The following is a 26,567-nucleotide window of genomic DNA, read 5'->3' as shown; positions in this document are numbered from 1 at the left end:
TTTAAACTAATACACCTTGAAACTTGGGATGGAGTTGAGAACATGCTTGGAATTTCATCATGTCCAGGTAGAAACCAAAATTGAAGTGGCTGTTCTGGAAGATCAAAGGGGGGAAAAATAAGAGCATCAAGGATAAATACATGACTAATCTCACAGCAGCAAAAGGAGGAGGCTAATGGGCCTAATGAAGTGGGTGGTCAGGCCTCTCCAGGAGCTTCGGGAGAAACAAGCCAGCAGGGGCAGCACAGAGCAGGCTGTGTCTGTGCAGCTGATGCTCTGGGACATCATCTGATGGGGTGAGTGGAGAGGCCCAGCTGAGAGGATGCTGAGAGCAGATGCTATGAAGAAAGGAGCCTGCGGCTGCAATTGTGGAAGGCAGTGACCAGTCTCTCCAGGAACAACCATGGTGCTTTGGCACCTTCCATAAATACATGCATCTGTATAGTGACACACACAGAAGAGAAGGCTTGGCACAGACCTGTGTTGAGATCCTGACTCAGGACTTGAAGTTATATGACCTCAGGCAAGTTCCTCTGCCTTTTCTGAGCCTCAGGTTCCTCATCTACTAGGTGGGAGAAAGGATTTCAAATTTAAAGCATCCTTTGAGAATAAACTGAAATAATATATCATCTATAGAGTTCTTAATACAAGAAGGGTTCAATAAATGGACCCATGATCGTGGATAAGATGTGACTGCCTTTGGTGGGCCTGGGGGACAAGCAGCCCTGAGTTTTGCTCCTTCCCCTCAGGTGCACCAAGCTTCCATTTTCCCAGGTTCTCTGCTCCCTTGATGAGTTCTCCATCCCTCTGATCCCTTCCCCTCCAGCTTCTCTGCAGAGCCACCCATTCTTGGCTCATCTCCACTAACAAGGCCAGGGTAAAATCTGAACTTATAGAAGGTCTCCCCCAAAGTTTGTAAAAGGGATGTTTGTGATTCAGAACACAGGACACCTTGGTCACATTGTTCCAAATCAATGTCTCCCTTGGACCTTCTGAATCAGTAGGTTGAGAGAGGGTCCAGGAGGGTCCAGGAGTCTGTATTTAACAAGTAACTCTAGATTCCTGCTATCAGCATGGTTTGGCTGCTCTGGCATCACCTGGGAGTTTGTTAGAAATGCAAAATCTCAGGAGTTCCTGCTGTTGTGCAGTGAGTTTAGAATCTGACTGCACAGTCTCTGTGGAGGCATGGGTTCTAGCCCTAGCCTGACACAGTGGGTTAAAGGATCTGGGGTTGCTGCAGCTGTGACCTAGGTCAAAGCTATGGCTCCAATTCACTCCCTGGCCCGGGAACCTCCATATGCCATGGGTGTGACCATAAATTTAAAAACATTAAAAAATAAAAAAGAAATGCAGAATCTCAGGCTTCATGTCAGAACCACTGAGCCAGAGGCTGTACATTAAAAAGATACAGAGGCCAGATAAAATATAGGATGCCCTGTTAAATTTCCATTTCAGATAAACAGGGACAAGTTTTTTAGCATAAGTATGTCCCACAAATGTACATATAAAATATACAATATTTTCTAAATCTGGCAAACCTATCTTCAGGTGAATTTTAGGCACCTTAAAGTTTGAGAAGCACTGGTCTCCATCAGTAGATCTCAAACTTCCACATGTTTCAGAATCAGCTCGAGGCCTTGTCGACCAGATTGCTGGCCTCCACTTCCAGAGTTTCAGATTCACTAAGTCTGGGCAGGGGCTTGAGATTTTGCATTTCTAACAAGATCCCAGTTGATGCAAATGCATGTACTTTGAGTACCCGTAGCTCTACATGGCTAGCTTCCTAGGTCAACCCACAAGATTCTCTGCAGTCCTAGAGCTTAGGAGGAGATCAGGGCTGAGACTTCCTCCAACATTCATATCTGTCAATAAAAAGACAGAGAGATTAATAGTCTCTGATTCCAAGCCAACCGTCTATAAAACTTGACCACTATTTATAACAAAATCTATAAGGACAAGCACGGAGGACCAGTGGGAATAAGTGCCAGGAGGAGCTCATCGTCTTCTGACTTTGTGTGTTCCTTCCCTGTTTCCAAGTTACTGGTTCCCAGAGCACAGCAGGGAAGGATGGAGAGCTGGGAATGGATGGACTCAAAGCAGGGACAAATCTTTTAGGAGCAAGGACAAGAGTGGGGACAGATTTAGGGTGGGGGGAGACCAGCTAGGCAGAGTGGGAAATGGGGCTACCAGTGGTGGGCCGTGAGGAGGAGGAGGAGGAGGTGGAGGGATGGGGCAGGGCTGGCTCCTTGTTGGGACTGGGGGGCTCCCTTGCTGGAGTGACTACTGGAACTCAAAGGAAGGATCCCAGCTCCTGGGGTCTGAGACCTGCACAAAAGCCCAGGCCTGCCAGGGATCGGCCTTGTGATCTCAGGCAGGTGGTTCCATCCCTCTGAGGTTTAATTTCCTCAGGTGAGCAATGGTTCTCCTCCCTCGAAGGATGACTGTGAGGGATAAAGGAGACAATACCGAGAGAGAAAATTTCTGATCCCTTGAGTAGGCACTCGCTACCCGTATCAGTTGCTATTATAGCTGCAAGAGGTTTTAATGCTACTTTAGAGTAACATTCTATTTTAGAGGATCTCTTTATCTATATTTAATTTCCTAAGATAATAGGTTTAGGGGAAATGTCATGCATACTCTGTGGTGACAGAGGCTTCTTGTGAAAATTGTACTTTGTGAGAGGCAACTTCCTATCTGACTGTGATTTCCCTTTAGATGGAACATCAGGGCCCATGGAAGAGTTGGAGGCTGGACTTATGTGGAACAGACCCCTGGCCCTCAGCTGGTACCACAGGAAGTTCAGCTGGAAGGCAGTACAGTGAGAGGCCTTGGATGACAGACCAAAGAGTGGGCCAGTTTAACCAGATCCCTTTGTTTCCTGGTAAACACAGCCCAGGTGTTCTTCAGTGGGTTTCTGTGCATTGCTTTGTAACATTTTTGTTTTACTTTCCATAGGAATGTACAAGTACAATTGCCTTTTTGGAGGTAGAGCTCTATGCTGGTAATAGTGTATGAATGGGTGTGACCTCTCACACCTCCAGGACACAGAACAGTCCCACCACGTGGAAGTGTCCCTTGCTGCCACTTTGTTAATCACAATTCCCCGTACCCTCGACCCTGAACAACTGTACCTTTGTCTTTTCAAGAATGTCATGTAAGAAAAAGAAATTACCGGAGTTCCCATTATGGCTCAGCAGGTTAAGAACCTGACATAGTCTCCGTGAGGATGCGGATTCTGTCCCTGGCCTCATTCAGTGGGTTAAGGATCCGTTGTTGTCACAAGCTTTGGAGTAGGTCACAGATGCTGCCTGGATCTGGCGTCACTGTGGCTGTGGCCTAGGCCAGCAACTGCAACTCCAATTTGACCCCTGGCCCAGGAACTTGCTGCAGGTATGGCCCTAAAGAAGAAATTACAAGGCGATCCCTTGTGGCGCAGTGGGTTAAGGATGTGGCACTGTCACTGCAGCAGCCTGGGTGGCTGCTATGGTGGGGGTTTAATCCCTGGCTCAGGAACTTTCACACTGCCACAGACAAAATTATGCTGAGTGAAAAAAAACCAGTCTTGCCTTATTTTATATTCCTAAAATACAAAAAAAAAAAAAGACAGCAAACCTTATTATTAGACACAAAAAATAAATATAAGAAAATCCATTCTTAAATAAGTGTCACCCTCCCACCTCCCCGCCCCAACACACTTCCCCTCAATTCTTTACAGACTTACATCTTCCATGAAGGTTTCTTGTACTGGTTTTCCAGAACTTCCTTATCCTCTCCCTCTGGACATTTTCCTTCACATGCTGTACCTGTCTTTGGTCACTTTCTCAAAGAGTCCCTTCGGAGCACAAATTAAGCAGGACACAGGAAAAACCACATATTCTTTGAAGACGTGTAGACCTCAGGCCCAACCTGGGTCCTCTAGGACCATGGGCATATTTCACCTCCTTGAGCATCAGTTTCCTCAGGGCAGAATAACATCTACCCTGAAGAGTGGAGTGAGGATGAAACGAGAGGACCGACACAAAGCACCTGGCACAAAGCCGTCCAAGAGGCAGGCAGTTAGTGTTCGGCACCATCAGTAGTAAGAGTGCTCATTACTGTAAGCATTTACATCTGCTTGTCCATCACAGAAGCTCATTGATCATTCCTCCATAAATGCACAAGTACAAAAAAAAAAAAAAAAAAAAAAGCATTTGGTGGCAGAAAGGCTCAGAACAATGGACTACATGTTTCATTTTTTTTCATCTGTCATTCTGGTCACATAATCAAATGGTGCTCACAGAAGGGTAGGCATCAAAAGGTCTTGCTCTGCCATGACCTCCCTGTGTGACCTTGACTGTGGCACCTTGGCCTTCTTGGCCCTTGATTTTTTTTTTAATATAAAAATGTGAGGCTGACCTCAAAGCTCTCAGAGGTTTCTCTCAGCTCTGAACTTCTAAAACCCCCCACACACATAGACCACAGATTTTGAAATTAGTAAGTTCTTATATGCTCTTTCCCCATCCTATCTAGGTTGAAATTGTTTGCTGATCCTGAAGGTAAGGACCAAACCCTCTCCTTCTGTTTATTATTCTGACATTTCACTGGGTCTATACAGAAACACGAAGGATTATCAAGTGAATATAGGTTGTATAGAAACAATGATTTGATAACTGATTTAAAAATATACAGTGCTTTCCTGCCTGAATATGGTGGGAAAGGGGAAAAAAGAGAAGAAAAAGCCTGGATTAGTAAAGTAGTATACCTCATTGGTATCTGCCATCTAGATACAGTTTGATAATAACATATAACAGTCCTGACACTTCCGGGGCATTTTAGGATGTGCCAGGCACCAGACTGGGCACCCTGCATGTTCTCTCATTTAAACTTGATAACATATATGGACAAGGCATTGGGATTTCTGTTTTAATCCCCCTTTTAATCGATGAATAAGCCCACCCCGAGATGTATAGTCAGTAGCTCATAGTTACAGTAAGGACAGAAAACTAGACAGAGCTAAATAAAGTATAGGCAATTTCAGAACAGGAATTACATTCACTTTCATCACTAAAGGGAGGGGAGTAGCCTCCAAGAGTTGGCCTCTTCCACCTCTGATTCCTTAGCACCAAAAAGCACTCGAACTCAAAGGCAACAAACAAGATTTGTCCATTGAAACATTCCTAGGATTTCCTGCTGTGGTGTAACAGGATCTATGGCATCTTGAGAGTGCTGGGATGCAGGTCTGATCCCTGGCTTATCCCAGTGGGTTAAGGATCCAGCGTTGCCACATCTGTGGCTTAGGTCGCAGCTGCAGCTCAGATCAGATCCCTGGCTGGGGAACTTCGTGGGGCAGCCAAAAAAGGAAAAATAAAAGTCCTAAACCATGTCTCTACCCCTGATTGTGCTATGAGCAAAAGGAATAACCTGTAGAACAATGGACAAACTGAGGCTAGGTGGGATGGGGTTTTAAGCTGGGGATTCTCTTTGTGTCATTTTAGAAAGAAAAAGTATGACAGCCACTTTGAAAAGATGGACAGAGGACATGCTAAGCTGATATTCTCATTCACCATAAAAAAACATGGAGAAAGGGATTTGATTTGATTTGATTGTCTTTTTTTTTAAGGGCTGCACCCACATCATATGGATTTTCCCAGGCTAGGGGGTGAATTGGAGCTGTAGCCGCTGGCCTATGCCACGGCCATAGCAATGACAGATCTGAGCCACGTCTGTAGCCTATACCACAGATCACGGTAATGCCAGATCTTTAACCTACGGAGCGAGGCCATCAATTGAACCCGCAATCTTATGGTTCCTAGTCAGATTCATTTCTGCTGCACCACAATAGGAACTCCCAGGGATTTTTTTTTTTTTTAAGTGAAAGAAAATAAATAGCAAATCCAAAATTACACCTACTACTTATTAAGTGCATGGCCTGGTCCTAAGCACTTTACAACCATGATGTCTTTCAATCCTCAGAACAATCCTGTGAGATTAGTGCTATTTCTATGTCCATTTCACAGATAAGGAAATCGAGGCCCAGAGAGCAGCAGACCTAGGGTCTGACTCCAACACCCAAGTGATCAATCAAAATGATAATCTGAGGCCTGAAAAAGAAAAAAAGACAAAACAAACCCAAGGCAGAGGAGTTCTTAGGAGTTAGCAATTGCTGCAGAGGTGCCGGATGAAAGCCCCAAGGACTCTGGAGAAAGAGTGTGTTGACTTGAGGGAAGAAGGGCAGAGATGCAGGGACTCAGGTCAAGATGGCTGATAGGGTGAGTGCGGCAGCTGACTCGGGAGGGCCTCTTCCTAGTGGCCGTGACCACAGGCAAGTCCTTGAACTTCTCAAAACTGGGGTCTCATCCATAAAATAGAGATAATCCCTACAGACAGTGAGTAGTGACTGCAGAGGTAGGCAGAGTAAGCAGTTACGAAAGTCCTTGCTGCAGCCCGCCTGTAGGAGGTGTAGGGTTACAAAGTAGGCACCAGAGTTCCTGCTGTGGCGCAAAGGGATTGGTGAGTATCTGGAGCACTGGGATGCAGGTTCAATCCCCAGCCCTACACAGTGGGTTAGGATCTGCTGTTGCCGCAGCTGCAGCTTAGGTCAGGCAACTGCAGCTCGGATCTCATTCCTGGCCAGGGAACTCCATATGCTGAGAGTGGCCAAAAAAAAAAAAAAAAATAAGTAGATCCCAGGGAGGTATGTGGAGAAGGGAAAAAAAAAAAAAAAAAAAAAAAAAAAAAAAAAAAAAAAAAGGTAGTTTGTGAGAAGATGTCAGACTCTGGAATAAACAGACAAAGAAAACCAGTATTGGTCTGCCACACAATACTTGATTTGTTGAGAGGTTTTTTTCATTGTTGGGGCTAAACTTCACCAGCTTTTTTTCTTTTTCTTTTCTTTTCTTTTCTTTTTTTTTTTTTTTTTTTTTACTTTTACTGCAGGCTACTTAGAACTCTGTGCTGGGAGAGTCAAATACAAGACCACCGCCTTTTGGAAACAAACACAGACTTTACAAGGCCATGGATGAAGAATTCAGTTCTCTTGGGCCACCAGGTGCTCCAAGTTCAAATAAATATCTGGTGGAAGCGTGGTGCAAGTGGGGCAGTGCACAGCCTTTGGATGCCAACTAATGGAGGAGCATGAATTTCCTAACTCGCTGCATCTGAAGCACAGACACTGGTAGCCGCCACCACTGGACTGCTTGTGGTTAGTGGCCTTCCCCTTCCCGCCTCCTGTCCAGCTAAACTTCTAAGGGAAATGGGCAGCTCCTGGTTCTCGAAGCCCATTCAGATCCCTCCTTTCCATAGAGCCCCTCATCTTCCCCCCACTTCCCTTGGAAATGTGTTGGGTTTTATATAATATAATTAGTAGGCTGAAGGTATTCTATATAAGGAAATAAGTCTTAGCATTATCAAGAAAGCATTTAAAATGTATGAGAGAACCAGGTGAATCTAAATACTCTCCTTCCCCAGGAGAAAACTGCCAACAACTGCCTAATGCTTTCTTTTAGCCTCTGAGAAAAATGAGAGAAATAGAAGGAAAGTGTACTGGGCCATGACCCAAAAGACTTGGGCTATAGACTGCCCTTTCCTGTTGCCAGGCTGTATGACTTTGGAGAAAGCACTTGACCTCTCTGATCTTTCTTCATTTTCCTCTGTGGTGAAGTGAGCAATTGAGATCAGTGTTTCTCCAAGTATGTGACTTGAGATAATATGATTTTTACAATATGATTTTTTCTTTTTTTTAGGGCCGCACCTGTAGCATATGGAAATTCCCAGACTAGGGGTCAAATCAGAGCTCCGGCTGCTGGCCTATACCACAGCCATAGCAACGCCAGATCCCAGCCTGCATCTATGACTTACGCTGCAGCTTTCAGCAACACTGGATCCTTAACCCACTGAGTGAGGTCAGGGATGGAACCCACATCCTTGTGGATAATAGTGGGGTTTTTAATCCACTGAGCTGAGCCACAACAGGAACTCACTACAGGGGAATATTTTAATTTCAATTCGTCTTACCCTCAAAAAAACTACCACCACAAAACTTCATGATTCATGTCTATGTAGGATGAAGCTAAAGTGAAAAAAATGAGTCAACTGAAAGAAAACGTAAAGTAACTAAAGTTATAAATGGATGGGACCAAAACTGTGAAGGTGATACTAGAAAGAAGGCCAGCCTTGACCTTCTGTCCCTTATCAAAGGGCAGAGACCAGGCCCTGCAAGCAGCCTTCTCTTTAACTGCTCTCCTTGGCACTCTCTCTGCTCCACCCTCCCAGCCTCCATAAGGGCTTTCTGCCAACGTTTATTGAAAAACCTGTCCCATGCACCCAGTCACTGGTCTGTAGTCCTTAGGTCCAAAACTGTAATTTGCATAAACTACAATTTGTAATTTGTCACCCACAGCACTTTACAAGTAAAAGTCTTAGGAAGCCCAGTCGCATTTCCAATCACCTTTTAAATGTTTATAAAATGATCACATCTTGCTCACAGGTTTCTGGACTCCTTCCTTTGGCTCCATACATTCATTTTTTAAGTGTGACTTTTAGGCATCATCTGTATGCCAATACAGGATGTGATTCTTTCTGAGTAGTTCTGTAACATTGCACTCAAAGGAGGGACTGGGCAACTAAGAGTCTTTGGAATGCCCTGACATTGCCTTAATCATAAACATTGTGACAAGCAAATTTTGGTTTATGGCATGCTTTAATCTTCCAACAAAGATGTGACAAATGCTAATGCAAGATAATTCAACACCCCTTGGTGTACCATGATTGATATGCACTTCAATATGGGATGAACAAGCAAAAAACAGTGTTTCCACCTTAAGGCAAAGACACAGAGGCTGGGTGGGTTTAAAGAATCTGGCTGAGGAATTCAGAGGGTTGAGAAGGGTAGCAGCTTTATTAAACCTGACTAGGAGCAGGAGAATGAGAAAAACGATTTGGGGAAATATTTCTTCTTTGACCTCCCCAACACATTCTACCTTCAATTGCTAAGCTCCCTGGCACAGGAAGGCCCTCTGTATGAGCATCATGAAATGAGCCTGGAAGGGACTGGGGACTCAACTGGTCAGCTCTTCAGGAAATCTGTGTCTGTGCACATGCCCTTCTGATGCAGGATTAGCTCAGTGATGTCCTGGTCCTGGGCTGTGTGAGTGTCTGCAAAACCTAAAAGTTGATAGTGATGCTTGAGCCTACAAGACTGAAGTATAACTGGTAAGAGGACTCCACCCACAGCGACAGGAGATGCTGATTCATTAGATTATGCATGTTCTTTTCATCCACCTGAGAAAAGGAAAACTTTATAGCTTTTCCACTGTACCCACTTTTCTCTTCTTCCTTGGTCTTGGGTCCTTTGCCCCCTCCTTAACCCACCTGGAGTGATCTCTTGATTTTATAGATAGTAGTGGGCAGACAGTGAGCCCTGGTATAGCAGTTCTGGTAAGAGGGCCACAAGCTCTTAGGTGAGTGAGTTACTCAACATCTCTGAGTCTCAGCCTCCTATGAGAAGTAGGGGTAATAGTTGTACCTACCTCTGGGTCCTCTATGGAGAACTTAACAACGTGGAGTATCTAAGGCATCTTATGTGCTCCTTTGCATGGCACTCTCAATTAACATCCAGTCAATAAATGACCGTGGTTCTCTCTTACTGCTAATAGAATACAGCTCCCCAGGGTGCATGAAGACAAATCTTCAGTCCTGAAAAGAAATGCCATCAATTAAAACCTATCCCTAAAACATTTTACTGGAAGAAAAAATAATCTCATTTAATTCACTAGCTGAGATGGTACCTAAACAGTTGACAATGTTGGCTCTTCTCACAATCACTGATTTCAGAGATAAAAATCTTACCCAGTTGAATCCAATGAACTTTCTTACCCAGACACCGTTAATGCCCCATGGAGTAAAACACAAGTTTTGTGACTTCTTTTTCTGCAACTAAGCCAAGGACTTCAGTAAGCAGACAGTCTGAGGCTTGGTGCTCTGACTTGGGTGGCCATGTCAATCACCAGCTCCACTGGGCTCTGGGAGTCTCCCAGCATTGTCTGGTCAGACTCCAGGTTTTGTGTCTTTCAGTACCATGGCTGTCTCCTCATAAGACAGTCAACACTTTTCATGCTGCCCTCCCTCATCAAGGGAAAGAGTATATGAGAGAATTGATGCCAACAGTAGGGCACTAAAGCCCCATTATCAAGACATTCCTGATTAATCAGCAGTGGCATGGCACTCCCCTTGTTATTCCTTTCCCACCCTGTTTTGTTGACAGTGGAGTGGAACTTTCACATAAGGGCTCTGGGCAGTGGTGACTTTCCATCCAGGAAAGTCAGGAATTTGAACCCTAGAGGTTGCCAATGCATTTATGAACCAAGGCCTACACCCCCACCCCCCTGGTTAACCAAGGAATGCTGTTTTTACATCTAGTTTGTCACTCAGGTTGACTAGAAGATAGAAATTAACACAAATCCTTTTTAGTTTCAATCCAAATAATTTTTTTCTTTCTTTCTAACTTTATCCTACATTTGAGCCCTCCCCAACTGAGAAGAGTGAAATCATAATGGTAATTTTCTTTCTGGCAATAGTTTGTCACGGATCACATGTACCCATTTTCCTCCAGCTCATCTTGTAAGGGGATGATGGCTCCTCCTCTCAGTGGGTTTGATGACTCTGATGTCTATCATAGTGCACAACGGTGAACAGTGGCGATAATGTAATTTCTGTTTCAGTTAAGGAAAAAAAAAAGGGAAGGCAAGAATCAAGTGTCCCTTTAGAATGTCCTCTGAGAGCTGACATGGAGAGCAAGAGGCTGACCCCAAAGAGGCAGACAGCCTTGGTGTGCCACCAGAGCTCCAGAAGAGGCCATCTGCAGAAGAATGGGGCTATGACACAGACAGACTTAATGACACGTGTGGCTTCATATTTGCTCTGGTGATTTTTCTTCCTAAAATAAAAAATATAAACCCACCTCCATTATGACTCATTTTACCTGTTTATTAGAAAATGTGTTTTCAAGAAAGATCGGAGAAACTTCAACTGTCTGCAAAGGGAGCCAAGGTAGTTAATTTGACAGCCCATTGACCTTCTGTCTGATACCAACCCCCTCCACCTAACAGGTGGACTAGGAATGCTGCTGCAGTTGGTTGTATAATAATACACTTTGAATGTCACCAAGCTGGTAGTAACAAGGGCAGGTCTGAAACCTGGTGTCAGCTGAAGAAGCCACCATGGCAGATGGAGAGTCATTTGTATTTACACCTTGCTTGTACTCAATTTAAATCAAAGTATCACTTATTTATACACATATGTAAATGGCACATTGTAAACCAAGAGCATATTTGAACAGAGAAAAGTTCAGCTCACCTGTTCAGCAGACGACAGAAGGCTTCAGTTTTTTTCTTGTCAATTCCCTTCTCAAAGAGAATTCAAAGCAAATGGATACTTCTGATTAAGTACAAGTATCACAAACATTCCAGAGAACCCAGGACATAAAAGACAATAGTAAGGAGAAAATCTAAAACATCTTAAGGGTGTCATCTCACCAGCTCATTTAGATTATAAGCACTCACTTCAAATGAGTCTATGGAGTTTGAGGTAAGAAATATACATGATACATTTCAACTTCTGGCCAAGCTGTTACTCCTTTTACCTCATATTCAGTTTGTTTGATTAAAAATTAGATGGGAGAGAAAATACATTATCCCAGTGGAAGGATGTGAGGCGAGGAAGTGCCTGACAACATGAAGAATGATGCTGGTAATTTATGAAGACCCATGAAGGAAATTTCTGATCTGATAGTAGTGTTCACATTTTAAGAAGAAAACTAAATGTGAGCAGGAGGAAGAAGAGGAGGAGAAGGAATGAGAAAGGGGAAAGAAAAGAATTAAAGAATTAATCTTCAGTCTAGAGAAGCCTCCTCTTGTGGGAATGTATTTACTGTCTTTCTCAGTTGTGAAAACCATCATCAGATACTGATGGTTGGTCTTGTCCTTGCTTAGACCCATAGATCTCCAATCATCCATTTGAGTGACATTGAAACAGAGGGTGATACTACATTACTCCTTTCTTTGGGTGAATGTGGAAAAAGTGTCATCGTTTTTTATTTCAAGAAAAGTAAAACCTGTTCTTAAGTAATCTTCTCCTCCACTTGAAAGCCCCCAAATGACAGCACCTTTCATTTCTTTCGTGATATATGCAAGTTTACTCCGTAATTATTTAGACCTGGCAACTTTTAACACAAAAGATATGATGCTGCTTATACCTTGACCAAGCGGGGAAGCCTCAGGGAAATATGAACTTGTTTGTACCCATAACAGCTCTTTTAATAAAACAATTCATTACTGACTCAACATCTGAATCTACATAAGGATTCATCCTTTGGTACATTTCTATGTTACGGAGAGATTTTTCACCTGGCAAACATCTTTCTGTTGCATGCATGTTTTATGGAAAAATAGTTGCATATCCTCTGCATACAATCTTTCAGTCTCAAACTGCAGCAAGAATGAAAGGTGACTATGGTTAAAATTTTGCTCTAAAATCACAACGCTAAATGGTCAGGGATATTTAAAAACAACAACAAAACCTTCCTTCTTTACCTATCTTTAGCTACTTCATCTCACTCTCACATTATTGTAAAGAAAGAAAACTTCATTGCATATTCTAGCAAAGTGTATTGGTAGCGAAAGATTTAACAGAGCCAGGGAGAATGTGCAAGGACTGAGAAAGTGAGTTGATGGATGGATGGTTAAATGAATATAAATGAACTGACACCTTTACAGGAAAATAACATTTCTTTTCTTTTTTTATTCTATAGATCAGTGGGTTTTGTATCTGTAATTCTTTCATATCAGCAAAGAGGAAATAAACTCTCATGTAAATCATTTTCCCCCCATCTGGAGCATATTAAAACCATGCCTTTTTTTTCCCTTTTAAGCAGACTCTTTTTTCCCTATTTGCTTATCAGTTCATCCACCATTACATTTTAAATGAAATTTCGAGACCCTTGTCCCTCCCCCAAATTTCAGCCTGATGTAGGAAAGTGGGAAGCAGACTTTTCTTGCTTTAGAATAGTGACCTAGATTCAATTACAGATAGACTCAGAAGAGAGAAGTGACACCTCACAATTTTCTTAGAAGTCTCAAAAAATTAGAAATTCCAAAACAATACTTAATGGAAAAGAATCTGTTTATTTCCCTCATCCTACCTGCTTACTTTTTCTCTGCATTAACTGCATTGCTTTGGTCTATTTAATTGTTTCTGATATAACATCACAATAGGTTTCTCCTGTGATGCTTAGAATCATAAAAACATGTATTTCAAGGAAATTTCTGAATTTGGTTTTTGAGGGGTGTCTGCATACAGAGTGTGTGTAATCCTGCAAACCTAATCCAAACAAGATGAAAAATAATTGTATAAAATATATTTTCCTTAAAATATCTTAAGGAAAAGATATTTTTGTTCTTAAGCAAACAAATTACAAAATCACACTTATTATAATGGCATTGCATACAAAACATTGGACGGGGGAAAAACTAGGGGTATATATGTTTTACTGCTTTCCCAATTACTGTGAAAAAAAATGTGGATAAAGAAACAGAGGGGAGAATCCTTGTGATTGTGCTTATTGACTTTTATCACTAAATTAAGCATATAAATGACCTGAACGGGTGGCTTGGTATATTAAATTAAAAAAAAAAAAAGAAGAACAATGATTCTCTCTTCCTTTTTCCTCTCTCTCTGATCTCAGCCTGAAAGGAGTCTCACAGAGATAAGAAAGATGGGATTCGGTCGCGCTGCTCTGGTCCATCTCTCTCTTCCCGGGGATAGGCAGGCAGGTGCCTTCTACGCAGGATTTCCGTTCGGATTCATAAGAAGCGGTCTCAAGCGGGAGCACATTCCCCGCCACCTACACAAGCTCCCCAAATGAACAAAAGAGCCAAAATTGGCTGTCCCAAGACCAAAGCGCTGGGGCAGCTTTGAGGCCTGAGAGCAAGGCAGGAGGCTGTGAGCGGGCGTGGATACCTCCACCCTGTCCGCGGGGTTGGAGACGCCCAGCGTAGGAAGAGGGCAGAAGAGGGCTTGCTCGCGTCTACGCAGGTATCCAAAATGAAAAAGCTGCAAATTGCGCAGAAGTCCGAGGTTGAGGTGCAGTAAACAGAGCAGGGACGCCGCCTTGGTTCTCAAACACTTCAGCTGGATGGGTTTTCCCCGAGAGATTATTTCAGATCCTGAAAATAGGGCTCCACTGGGCGCCGGCCACGGCATTGGGGATATGGGTGTTCGTCCGGCACTGCAGAAAGGGTCCCCTGGGTCGCACAGGGGAGCGCAGCAGGCTCCGGGCCCGGGGGGAGCCGGCGGAGGATTGTTTCGTTTCAAAGTGAAAATCTGCAGGCTTTGGGAAACGATATTCAAAAAAGTATATAATCTCCATATGCCGCTCAATGGAGGATCCTCATAATTTACAGCAGCAGATAAGGCTAGAGGGTGTAATAAAAAATCTGAAGCCCTCCCCTCCCCCTCGCCGCCTCCCCGGAATTGCACCTTGGGCAGCGGAGCAGAATCCGGAATGTGAACTTCTCCCGACATATGTTTCCCGCAGATAAGTAAACAATCTGGACGTGAAATGGAAATGGTAATTAATGCAGTAATGCTGTTACACCTCGAGTGTGCAAATCCCATTGACTCGCCGCGCCACGGGGGGTGCCGGGCGAACGGGACTAGAGGCGTGCGTCTCGGCCGCCGGCTCCCTCCCTCTCCTCTCCCTCCTCCCTCAGTCCTCGGGCGGGGCGTCGGAGAGCCCGCGGGGGGCTTGGCCTAGCTGCAGGAAGTCGGGAGCCGCTAAGCCGCTCTCGGGACTGCAGGCTCTCCGCCCTCCGCCAGCTAGGCGGGTGCGCTGCTCCACCTCTCCGGTGACACCGGCGCGCGCCTAACATCCACCTCCCCTACCTGTCACAGCGGCTCTAGCGCCCGCCAAACCTCGAGGCTCCGAAGTGCGGCGGGGCCCTGAAGCACCCCGGAGAGGCAGGGAGCAGCGGAAGACGCCTCAGGGGCCCCGCGCCCTTGAGCAGAGGGTCGCCCCGCGAGCGTCGGTCGAGTCTAGGCTTGCGTCTCCTTCCAGCTCCAGGCCGAGTGCGGCCCCGCCAGCTGGCAGAATTTTTCTGAAGTCCCTTCTGTTCCTGCCCCGAAGACGCGGATCCTGAATGAATTGCTTCTCTTCCCGACCCTAGAGTAAAAAAGTTTGGAAAGGGCCTCGGCTGCCAGAGGCAACCTCGCCACATTGCAGCAAAGAGGAAACTCATAGACGCCTTTCGGTCTCTGTCCAGCCTAGGCATCCGCTCCCCTCCCCAACTGGAACCAAACTCTTGAGGCCTCTTGAGGATCGGAGAGGATGCCCTGAGCAGGGGTTCGAGCCAAGGGGAAGGAGAATCTAGGTAGGCTGCCCAAGAACGTCCCAGGTCCCTGGCCCTTGCCGCTTTCCCAGAGCACAACTTCCACACCCGGGCCCCAGGGACAGGCCGGGGGCTGGGCGAGGAGGGGTTGCCGAAGCTCCTTTTCTCTTTCAGGCCCTTCTCAGTGCCAGGGCAGGCACCTCCAAACTGCGGGCCCCAAGCGCACACAGTGCGGGGTTTAAGCGGTGGCGACCGCGAGTCTTTGGTTGTGGGTGAACGCCCCAGGATTTCTAGCAGTCGATACCCGCCTTCAACTTCATTATTTCTTAATTACTCTGCAGCGGCCCAACGCCAGCGCTTCAGGTTCCAGGGCAAGGCTTGTCCTAGCAGCGCCAAGAAAGAAACCAGGCCAAGTAGCGCCCCTGCACCTGGGTCTGCTAGGGTCTCAAGGCCAGGGCAGAGCTAGAGGTGGGAGGGCGCACCCCTCGGCGGAGTGGGGAAGCACCGGCCCTTACTTCACCCGAACCCAAATTTAATGGGTCCCTTCTGCCTCTGTCTTCCTCTCTAACACTCACACACAGGTACGATGTGCTCAGTAAATAAAGAGATGAGAGTTCTTAACACGAACCTTCTGAGTTCCATGATATTCAAATTCAAATGACTTGAATTCTTTGTCTGCTTGAACAATGGTGACTAGGCCTGAGCTGGAGAGGAGACGAAAAAAACGAGTCCTCAAGGGCAGTCCTGGCGCCACAGCTAGCCAAGTTTTCCCTGCCCTGGCAGTCTCGGATCTCTCCAGAGAAGCTGCCTATGCCTGAGACACTTCTCTAGATGGTGTGATGTAATGAAAGTCCTTTAGGCCCCACCCTGTCTGAAATATTACCCGCTTTAGATGACTGGAGAGATTCCTAGAGGTTAGCTAGATCCAATTTAAAATGCAAATGTTAAGGGGGGTGCTCAGATGTCAGTCACTCACACCTCAGTATGATTTACTCTAAGTAGCTGGTGTTTCCCGTCAATAAACTTAGCAATTCTAACGAAACATTTCCTTAGAAGGGAATGAAAGGTTTTTGGAGAAGGATCCAAAGCTGGGGAAACTTAGGGAAAGCTGCAGAGGCTCTCCGAGAGAGGCCAGGAGCGGAAGGGAGCCAACGATACCGCATCTCCCAGAAGAATGTGGCCTGTGTGCCCTTGAGCCAGATGGCTGTCAAAGTTTAAGAAAACCTAAAATCCAAATAATGCTGCCCCTGCCGCTCCAGTGCCTCCACGCTGCAGGTCCTAGAAAACACCCAGTAATGGAAAGGCAGAGGCGAGCGCAGCATGGATTGGGGTCAGTTTTTGTTGTCGTTGTTCCCTGTAAGCAATCGCACCCGCAGGTAAGAGGCTCTAGTCTTCCCTGGAGCCCCAGCTCAAAGGAGGCCCAGGTTGCCGGCAGAAGTCCAAGGCTTTCAGGTTGCGAGACTCGCACCAAGCGCGGAGAGGTCGACAGAGCCTCCTGCAGGGTCTCCTGCAGGGTCTCCGGGCCCCGCACCGGAGCTCAAATTCTCCCGACCACGCAGTCTGTCCAAAGGAACCCTTGATTGCACTTTGCGGCGTACTGCGCGCTGGGGAGAAGCGGCTCTCCTCGACTCCGGGCGGGCGGGGCGTTCCTCTCCCTACAGGTTTGCTTTAATGATTTTCTTGAAAGAAAGAGACAGTTGTGAGCAAACAGGTTTGACAGGGACTGCTCCCCCCTCCCCAAACACCCCAGGGGATTTCTTTTTGTCTGCGCCTAACTTCAAAGTCAGTAATCGGCCCCTGTCAGTGGCGTGACGAGGAGGATTTGGGCTGTTTGTTTGGGCGAGTCCCGGCCGCGCACCCGGGTGGAGGCTCTGCGCCCCGCGGGGCGCGAGAGGCAGGGCTCAGGCAGGTCCCTGCGGGGTCCGAGGCTGGGGCCAGGCCTGAGGAGCGCAGACAGCTGCACAAGCCCGACTGCTAGGGAAGGAGACGAGGTGTAATAGGCAGAAATGGCCCAAGCTAGGTCTGCGGCTTTAGGTCCCTGGAGCTGCGCCGGGCCCCCAGCTCTCTACGGCTGGAAAGAAGTCTCAGTGACCCAGCGTCAGGCGCACCGGCGCCTCCCAGGAACAGCACACTTCAGTTTCCCTTCCGAGTCCCCAGGGCCGGGCTCAATCTGGAACCTTGGCTTCAGTTTTCCAGCTGCCGCCGCCCGAAGCCTTCCTCACTCGGACCCACCAGGTGCCCCTTCCCAGCCTAAGCCAGCGTAGAAGTCGGCCGAGAGCCCAGGTGGGGCCGTGCGCGGGTTTCCTCCTTGGACTGGGACCCTCTGTGCGCCCAGGGCGCTAGTGCGCCGGGCTCTGCGGGGAGACACCCAGATCCTTGTAAGCTTCATCTTAGGAGATGTTAAGGGACACTGAGCTATGAGGGAGATCAGAGCGGTTGACAGGACTGTCAGCTGGGGTTATATCAGACAGCGAAACCGCGAAGCCTCCGCCCTGGGCCTCCTGGGCTTCCTAGGGGGCGGGAGGAGGAGCTTTCCCTAAGCGCCCGGAGCCCCTGGACCGGACGGCCACCAGAGGCAAGTCACTTCCTAATTGTCTCGATTTGTAAGAGGGTTTTGTGATGCTAAGTAAGCGTGGCGCAGCCCACCCGGTCTCCCCCCACAAGTCTCCCAGCCCGCCTTTGTTTACCTTCGCCTGATCGCTCATTTATTTATCTATCTATTATTTATAGGCGTCCCCTCCTATTCAGCTCCCGTGTATGTTAATTGTGTTATACCATTTAATTCTAACATCGGTCTCAAAAGAGCTCTTAATGAGAAAAGCATACACAACACGGATCACTTTGCTATTCAGCTCAGCCAGATGGACAACTGCTAACTTTTTTTTTTTTTTTAATAATGAAAATCCCCCTTTGACAAAGGGGCTTAGATGAATAGCCTCCAAATAACACCTCAAACACTTCTAATTGTTTTGAGGACAATATGCTAATCTGTGGTTTTCGGCTTTGGTGTCTGTCGACAATGTTTTCCGTGCACTTGCAGCCACCGACTCCTTTGGAAATAGCGGCAAGCACACAAATCCCTCAACGGCAGCAGAAAGCAGAGGAGCCTCTAGGCTGTCCCCCACCCCCACCCCGCACCACATCAAAGCCAGAGAGAAAAGCACCCGACCTATGGACCCATGGAAAAACACTCGTGAACAGGGCTTTGGGGGGTATGATGCCGGGGGGGCACAAGGGATGAGGGGGCACCCTTCGATTTTGAGAACAAGTTCCAAAGAGTTGTCTTGGAAGGCATCAGAAAGTCCTTCCTCCCCACGAAACACAGAGCAGTCTTCAAGCTAACATTTACCCACCTGGGATAAGAAACGGATTCTTTTCCTCACTTGTTAAACACAAAGGGCTACGAGTTATTTCATTTGTATGATGTTTAAAAAACTCCTTGTGGAAGCTGTGCTACTAATGTCTTCCTTTTCCCTTTGCACCTGCAGGGTCTTAGTAAAGTCTCCCACAGTCCAGGGTGGGGACCTAGGACATGTTTTTCGGCATTTCTTAGACTTTTATTTTTTAACTTAGGAACCAATAGCGAGCCCCAAATCCCCAGAAGGGCTAGCAAGAGCGTTTCAAACACCTTGTTAAAAAAAAAAAAAAAATTCATTCAACCGCTCTTCCCCCAGCATTGAACTTAAACACCCGGCTCACGACTCGGTGCTCCACACGCAACTGGTTCCCTGTAGTTACCAAGCTTCTCTCCATTCCTTTGGAGTTTGGTTAAGAAAGAAGGAAAGGAGATAAGAAAGAAAATGCACACAGATCTCAGAAGTCTGGGTCAGCCTTTGTCTTAATTCATTCACTCCTTAAGTGGTCTGACCACTTTGTGAAAAACCCAGGGAAAGAGGTGATGTCCTAGGGACAGATAACTTTGTCCAGCCTCTAAAGGCAAAAAGCGGATCAGGAGGGTGAGATCAGGACAAACCCTATACTCTGGTCCCCTTTGCACCCAGCCCGAGGGCTACCAGGCTTGGCCCACGCAGGCCAGCTACCAGCCGCCACTGCTGGAGTCGATCTATAAACTCTCCGTCTCCCAGGGGCTGGCCCCCAGGTCCCATGGACCTGGTCTTTTGACTTCAGATTTTATACACATCAAAGGTTACTTTTTGCAATGACAGATTGTCTTTATTCAAAACGTCTTTGTTCAACAAATGAACAGAGTAAGGAGGTGAAATCCTTCTAGGTACATTTCCAAGACATTGTCAAAACATTTATGATCATTTAAGATGTTTTTATTCTTTTAGTTTTTGTTCACTTTCTACTTCCTGACTTCATAACCTGACATTCTGTCTAAAAGTAAACTTAGGTCTCTAGGAGCACTGCTTTATACAAAGTAAATAACCATGTGGGTCCTTTTGCTTTACCTTTAAAGAAGCAAACACTATCATAGCATGATTTTAAATAGAAATGTTTCCCTTTCTGTAGTTTTAAACTTTTAAGCCTTTTTCCCCACACATGAAGAGCAAATGGCACCTAGTTGTGTCTGATGGCAAAACACAGAGACACTCTAACTCTTTCTTCAGGTGCAAAAGAAAAAAATGCATATTCTAGATATAATACCAGGATCTGGGCATTCTGGAGTCCAAAGCCCATCAGAGGAGAGAGAAGAGGACATAAATAAAGCAGAACTGCCTACTTTTTTTTTCTTTTCTTTTCTTTTTTTTTTGTCCAAAGGGGGTACAGTCGGAGGTTTTTTTTGGGACAGTCGGGGTAGGGGCAGCTGGATAGCTGTCATAGCGTTCCCAAGTTTCTGGCACCTGTCTGCGCCTTGGGTCCAGGAGGACGCCCCTACCATCCCCTTGGAAGAGAGAAAGGCAGAGTCTGGGGTAGGGTTAGGGGGATGGCGGCAGGGATGACCCCGAGGCATCTGCAGGCCCCGGCTAGGCGCAGAGGACAGGGTACAGACCCCACTTCCAGGCCGCCCTCCAGGTCTGGCAGGCCGGGCTGGGGGTTACATGGCTGTGGCGTGGGCTGACGAATAAGGGTCTATGCCAGTCTTGGTCATGCCGGGGAAGAGGATGTAGGCGACGGGGGGCTGCAGGGTGGAGGCAGACCAGGCGGTACAGTTACAGGGCACCACGTAGCCCGGGTTGGTGGGGGACGGGTGCGTGTGCGTGTGCTGGCTGGGGCAGCTGAGGCTGCCGAAGGCTCCGTTCTGGTAGCCCAGGGTGGACGCGTAGGGCAGCGCGCCGGTGGCCAAGGTGTGGGGCACTTCACCCATCTTCTGGATGGCGCTTGAGCTAAACTGCGCGGGGTCCAGCAGGGAGTAGGGCGCAGAGGCGGGCGGCAAGAAGGCCCGGGCTTTCTCGGGCGCGCTCAGGAGGCCGTCGGAGGCCCCCACGGGCAGGCCGGCCGCCTTGAGCGGGTCCGTGTCGCCCAGGTAGGGCAGGGGGAAGACATACCTGTCCTTCTTGAGCAGGTTCTTGGGCTTGCGCCGCGGCCGGTACTTGTAGTCAGGGTGCTCCTTCATGTGCTGGGCGCGTAGCCTCTTGGCCTCGTCGATGTACGGCCGCTTCTCTGCCTCAGACAGAAGCTTCCATTCGGCGCCTAGGCGTTTGCTGATCTCTGAGTTGTGCATCTTGGGGTTTTCCTGGGCCATCTTGCGCCTCTGGCCTCGGGACCATACCATGAAGGCGTTCATGGGTCGCTTGATGTGGTCTGAAGGTTTGGACATGGTCCCGGAGGCTAGGCGGGTGGGGGTGGGGGGGGGTGCAGGGACTCTGCAAGCGAGCCTGGACGCGGTTGTCAGTCTGCCTGTCTCTCCGTCCTGAGTCGGGGCTCTGCACTCCCCTCGCCTCCGTACCGCTGAGGGAAGCCAGAGAGAAGCGCTAACCCCGCAAAGTTCAGCTGATCATGCCAGTCTCGGCACCCAGGCAGGCCCCAGGGGGGTAATGGGGGCAGGAAGGGCGGGGGAGGAGAGGGCAGCCAGCTGTGGGCTGTCTGCACCGGAGGCTGGGGCCCAAGTACCGGAGTCTCTGGGATTAAGTGGCCAGGTAATTTGCAGGCTAGGGCAAGAAGCTCCTCCTTCTCTCCCTCTGCACCTTCGCCTTCTCTGGGTCTCTTTTCTCCTGTGTCTACGGCCTGGCCCCCTCCCCCCACCCTTGGCTTTCCGGGAGCTGCCTTGCCTAGCACGGCACCTGGCTGAGAATGCGGGGAGGCTGGTGAACCAGAGCCAAAAGCGGCGAAGTTCAAAGGCGAGGTGGGCCCGGACGGCACGCACTCTGACATAAGCGCGGGGCGGTGACTCCCCAACCTGGGCGCCAATCAGCAGCAGAGAAGGCGAGGGGGCGCACCTGCCAGCACGCCCGCGTTGGAAAGAGGGAGCGCGGGGGCGGGGAGAGGTGTGAGGGAGAGACCGTGAGAGCGAGAGAACCGAGCGGTCAGCTCCAGACTGGGTACTTGGATTCCACATTGTTTCTGGCACTGTCAACAAATAAAATTCTTCGTGCTTTTTTCCTTTCCTGGTTGTGCAAAGGAGAAGTAGGGCTTCGAATACAAAGACCCGGGGAGGGGGCAGCAAAGGGAGAGAGCCGAGAGCGCGTGTTTGATAAATAGGACAGCCTTGCCACCAAATGCAAGGACAGCACTTTTCCCCCTTGTCAAATATCCTTGGAAGAGAAAAAGAATATATCAAACCCGGGTTAAAAAGAGAAAAAAACTTTTCACGCCGTATCGGTACCCTCGTTGGCTCCTTGACGGCGTTCCCACGGGACGCCCTTCCGGGCTCCACCTCCGCCCTGCCCCAGGATGCGGTGCCCTGGCAAAGCGCTGGGCCCCGGGCTAGCTCAGCATTGCTTTCCAAAGCCGATGCCCAAAGGCTTCGCATCCGGCAGTGCAGAGTTTTCAAACCCTCGTTGGTGAGCTTTGAAGAGCAGGGCCACCTGCTCTTCACTTTCGTGGAGGGGTCGGGGGATGGGATTTCCATCACGATTGCTATTTGTTTAGTGTTTTAAAACCTCCAACTTTTCCTCCACATCTGTCCAAACCCGAAGGGCAATCCGGAGGCCCACTGGCGCTCGGCGGGGCTAGCGGGCTTTCCTGTACCACTTTCGGCAGCGGCCCTAGAGCGGAGTCTCAAGCTGTATCCGCACCCAGGGTCGATTTTTCTATGCGCACCTCTTCCCACCCAAGGAGAATGCGAAACTCGTTTCTTGCGTCAGATGAGCATTCTTCGGGTAAAGAGGACGAAATAACCCGCAGAGCTAACCTGCGCGCCTGTTTCTTTTGAATAATTGCCTGCCCGATGTGAAATGCCCTTGGGGGAAATATTTATTAAATGGAAACCATTGTCCCAGGCCCAGCAGGACCTGCGTGTGTTCCAGGCTTATTGGCTTTTGCACCAGCCTCTCTCGGGAGAACCTACCAGAAACGCGCGGCTCCGCGGGCTTGGACAGGTTGGGGGTGGGGGAGGTAAGCAGAGAGGGAGGAGGCAGGGCAAGAGGGTCTTTCCTTAGCATTCAGTATATCAAATTTGAGGTGAGGGCTTGGCTTCCCCTTCCTACAGTTAGGAAGACGCGTGGCACTTCTCACCCTTTCGTGCTCTTCGAGATGGGCTCTATGCCCATTTTACGGATTAGGAAACTGAGCTTGGGAAAGACTATGCAATTTGGTAAAAGTAACTCTGGTGGGAAGAGGTGACACCGGGTGTATAGGATTTGAAAACCCCTATCTATTTTTTTCCCACACGGTGCCACGTCTGAGGATTAGATAGTGCTGAAGCCAAACGCAGGCCCCTCAAGACTACTGTAGCCATCAAAACCTGCCATGCAAGTAAACTGCACTGGAGGACTGATCCTCACGCTTGCTCTTGATTCACTTAGGCTCTGGTTCAAAACCTGGCTTCCCTGAGAGTAGACCTCGTGCCAAGAGCTTCACCTCTACATGGCCCCCTAGGAGCAGGTGGGCAGGTGCAGTCTCCACATTCTTCTCAGGAGCAGCCCCAGCCTGCATCTATCTACCCCTGTTTTCTCTGCAAGAAGTTTCATTTAGTTTGGGGCACCAGGAAGTAGAAGCCCTTTCCAGTCCAGTCCTGGGACGGTTTCCAAGAGGGACAGGCAACTCCAGCTCCGACTGGACTAGCCTGAAGTCTGAGCGCTGTGATCAGAGCCCAGCAGGGATCAGAGGTCCAGGGGCCAGGCCATTCGGAGTGCCATTGGGCGATCTCGACAGATTGGGGAAGCTATGACAGAACTGCTCACATCTGTAGGGTCGGGTGGGACCCTCTAAATCTCATTCAGGAACCGTCAGGGCACACCAGCCCCCCATACAGAGGTTTGTGTTAATGCAAACCAACCTCTTGGAAACTGCTTAAGGAGGGGCTCTGGCACATCATAGACCCTTTCATTCATCCCAGCCTTCAGGCCAACTCAGTCGTTTTGCCCCAGGCAACTCTGGGCAGGGGCGCGCGTTCTCCTTCAGTTCTCCTTGTTTCCACCTCCTCCTCTGTCTGCGTTTCTCTTTAAACATCTAGGGCTCAGAGCTCAGCTGGCAGTCTGGAGCAGATTAGTGGAAAGGCGCGCAATGGTGGCATGGCAGTTTGTGGGCAGGGAGCCACTTGGCCACCCAGGACTCTGAAGCCTCAGGCTGTCTGGGTCACGATGCACTACTCTGACGGGAGCCAGCACTCTGCTGCACTTCTTGGCCTTGAGACTTGAACCGCCCTGCGAGGGAACTCAGTGTTGAGGGGCGTGTGCTCCCCGCTTGGCATCTCAACGTCTCCTAGGCAGACAGGGCAGTCGCAACACCCCTTGCACAGTGCGGGTTGACCACTGGTTTATTCAAGACTCCTTAGTACTGGCCCCCGAGCAGGAGTTCCTGTGATCCCTGGGCCTGGTCCGGTGCTGTCTCCAGCCCATACCATTATCTTCTTCTCAGCTGCTTGTCCCTCTGATCTTTGCCTCCCTATCGGGCTTAGATCTCAGGGCCGACCTCCTGGAGAGGTGGCCTCTGGGAGAAGCAGCAGTTTTGGTCACCGCCGCCAGAACAGGTCTTAGGACAGTGGTCGCCTAAACGCGCCTACTGCTTTATCCGCAGCCTGATGCTCGGGCCTTAGGCGTAAGGCAACTCTTCCCGTTCATAGTCCTCCCCAGGATGTGGCTTTTCCGCTTCCGCATTTGTCTAAAGAGTCAGCGCGCACGTCCTCAGTACGCGCCGTCTTTACACAGCGCAGTGCGTCTTTACTCAAGTCGCGCAGCTTGTGGGCCTAAACCTCGTGTATGGACCCCGGAGCGATCAGAATTCTGCCAGCGAACCGTCGCAGAAAGTAAGGCCCTTCCAGATTACCACCTGCTCCTGCTCCTCTGGCGTCCTAGCAAGGTCCAAGATGTGCCTTCCTCTTTTTTGGCTCTGCGCCCTTGTAGGGAGTATTTCCCCTCTCCATTTACTCCTGTGCGTACTTCAGGTCTCTAAAGGCTTCGCCCCCCTCGGAGGAGTCTCCTTGAATTCCAAGCCAGGCTAAGATCCCCTTCTAATTTCTCTCTCAGGGCTTCTTCACCTCACCCCCTCTTCCTTAGCCTCTTGTGGAGCCCTGTTGTCGCAGCCCGCTCAGTTCACCAGGTTTCGAACTTCTCAAAGGTGGTGGCTGCGTGTTATTCATCTTTGAGTGCCCAGTATCTGCACGACTAGGATAGTTTCCTACTGCTCAGGCTTAAAGTTTTCCAGCAGGCCTTTCTGTGCCTAATAGCTGAGGGGAGAGGTCCCCAGATGCAGCCTGGTAGAGCCAAGCGCGAGACTCACTGGCCCCCAGGCCCGTCCCTACCTGCTTGGCCTCAACGCTCTGCTGGCCCTTCAACCACCACCCCTCCTTTCTAGTGGGCAGAAGGTCCTCGCACCGAGGCCTCTGGACCCTTGCGACAAGCCCAACACTGAGAGGAAGGTGTGCCAAGGGACTGTGGCTTGGAGGAAGTGGTTTGAGGGGTGGAAAAGGGGGAAGCCTGACACGTGACTCTTGCCAGGCCTGTTTTCCAAGAGGCCAGGAGAGTCGCAGCATCTGGACAGGCCGAGTTGCTGGGCATCCAAAGGACACCAGCCCAGCCGGCTTTGGGGTTGTGAAGAACTGAGTGAAATTCCAAGTGCAGGGGAGCTGCACAGCCCAGGCTCGCGTTCGCTGCAGGGAGTGCCAGCCTCCAGGTGTTCGGTTATCCTGCCTGCTCCCTAGAGTTCAGTAGAAAGCCCAGGAGCCAACATTGCTGATTATAATTGATCTTGGGAAGTCATGAATTTTGGTTAAATCATAAACTTTAACTTTTTCTTATTACCAAATATATTTTAATGTTTGGGCTCCCTGCTCCCCCCCCCCCTTTTTTTTCTGTCTATTTTCAAATTCAGATCATATAGCCCATCTCTCCAGAGTGCCTGGAAGGACCCATGGCTCTGGTACTATTAAGACATTTTCTGGTAATTGCTCTAGGGTCTTCCCTCTGGAACCCAGCATGGCCCAGTGGTGCATCTTGAAATTTTGTAAAACTCCAAGTTCCCTCCCAGCCAAGATGGCACAGGAGGGTGCGGCTTGCACCAGGAAACAATGAAAAACTGAACAAAACCAAAACGAAAATCGGGTCCCACAGCTGATGCCTGGAGTGCGTTAGATGCTGAGCTGCTTGGCTGAGCTGAAGGACGGTTCTGTCTCAAATCCTGAGTGCATTAAGGTAAGGAGATATTTTGATATTTCAGACCACCTTACCTTGAGTAGCTGGGGTCTGTTGGAAGCAGAAATCTGTTGGAAGCAGAAATCACTTGATTCACTGACTTGGTGCAAGTTAATAGAGGATTGCATATCTACAGAAAGATTAAGGGGTGGGAGCAGGGTAGAGCTTTGAAATCTTATTCATTCATTAATTGAGCACATTATATATGTGTCAGATGCTGGGTTCTGGGATACAGCAGTGCATAAAACTTGCAAATTCTTGGTACTTACAGCTCAGTGGGAGGACAGACATAAACCAAGAAACAAATCCTGGGGTGATTCCTGGCTTTACCACCAAGTAGTTGCATTATCTCAGGTAAAGTACTTAACTTGTCTGTGTCCTGGTTTCCTCACCAGGTATGATGGATTATCCAGGACTAATTGAGTTACTATGAGGAAAGCTTTTAGAACAGTGCTTGGCATGTGAGCCTACTCAATAAATAATTATTAGTTATTTAATGATTATAATTTATTGA

General features: G+C 48.4%; 1 protein-coding gene across 1 annotated transcript; it reads right to left on the bottom strand.

Annotated features, from left to right (window-relative positions):
- Nucleotides 1-19,536: 19,536 nt before the first annotated feature.
- Nucleotides 19,537-21,595, bottom strand: SOX14 (SRY-box transcription factor 14). The gene has a single exon (XM_021071382.2). The coding sequence runs from the start codon at nt 21,079-21,081 to the stop codon at nt 20,359-20,361; it is 723 nt and encodes a 240-aa protein (XP_020927041.2). The 5' UTR covers nt 21,082-21,595; the 3' UTR covers nt 19,537-20,358.
- Between the last annotated feature and the right edge of the window lie 4,972 nt (nt 21,596-26,567).

This window comes from Sus scrofa, chromosome 13 (assembly GCF_054392235.1).
Source record: "Sus scrofa isolate SSC_HxYL_T2T_F1_AM1 chromosome 13, Sscrofa_HxYL_maternal_Yorkshire_Landrace_v2.0, whole genome shotgun sequence".
In the NCBI taxonomy this organism is placed as follows: Eukaryota; Metazoa; Chordata; class Mammalia; order Artiodactyla; family Suidae; genus Sus; species Sus scrofa.
The sequence above is the reverse complement of the archived record's forward strand: the minus strand, read 5'-3'. Positions and strand labels throughout refer to the sequence as shown.

Coding starts and splice junctions, on each gene's coding strand:
- SOX14 (XM_021071382.2), bottom strand. CDS start 21,081: ATGTCCAAACCTTCAGACCACATCAAGCGACCCATGAACGCCTTCATG.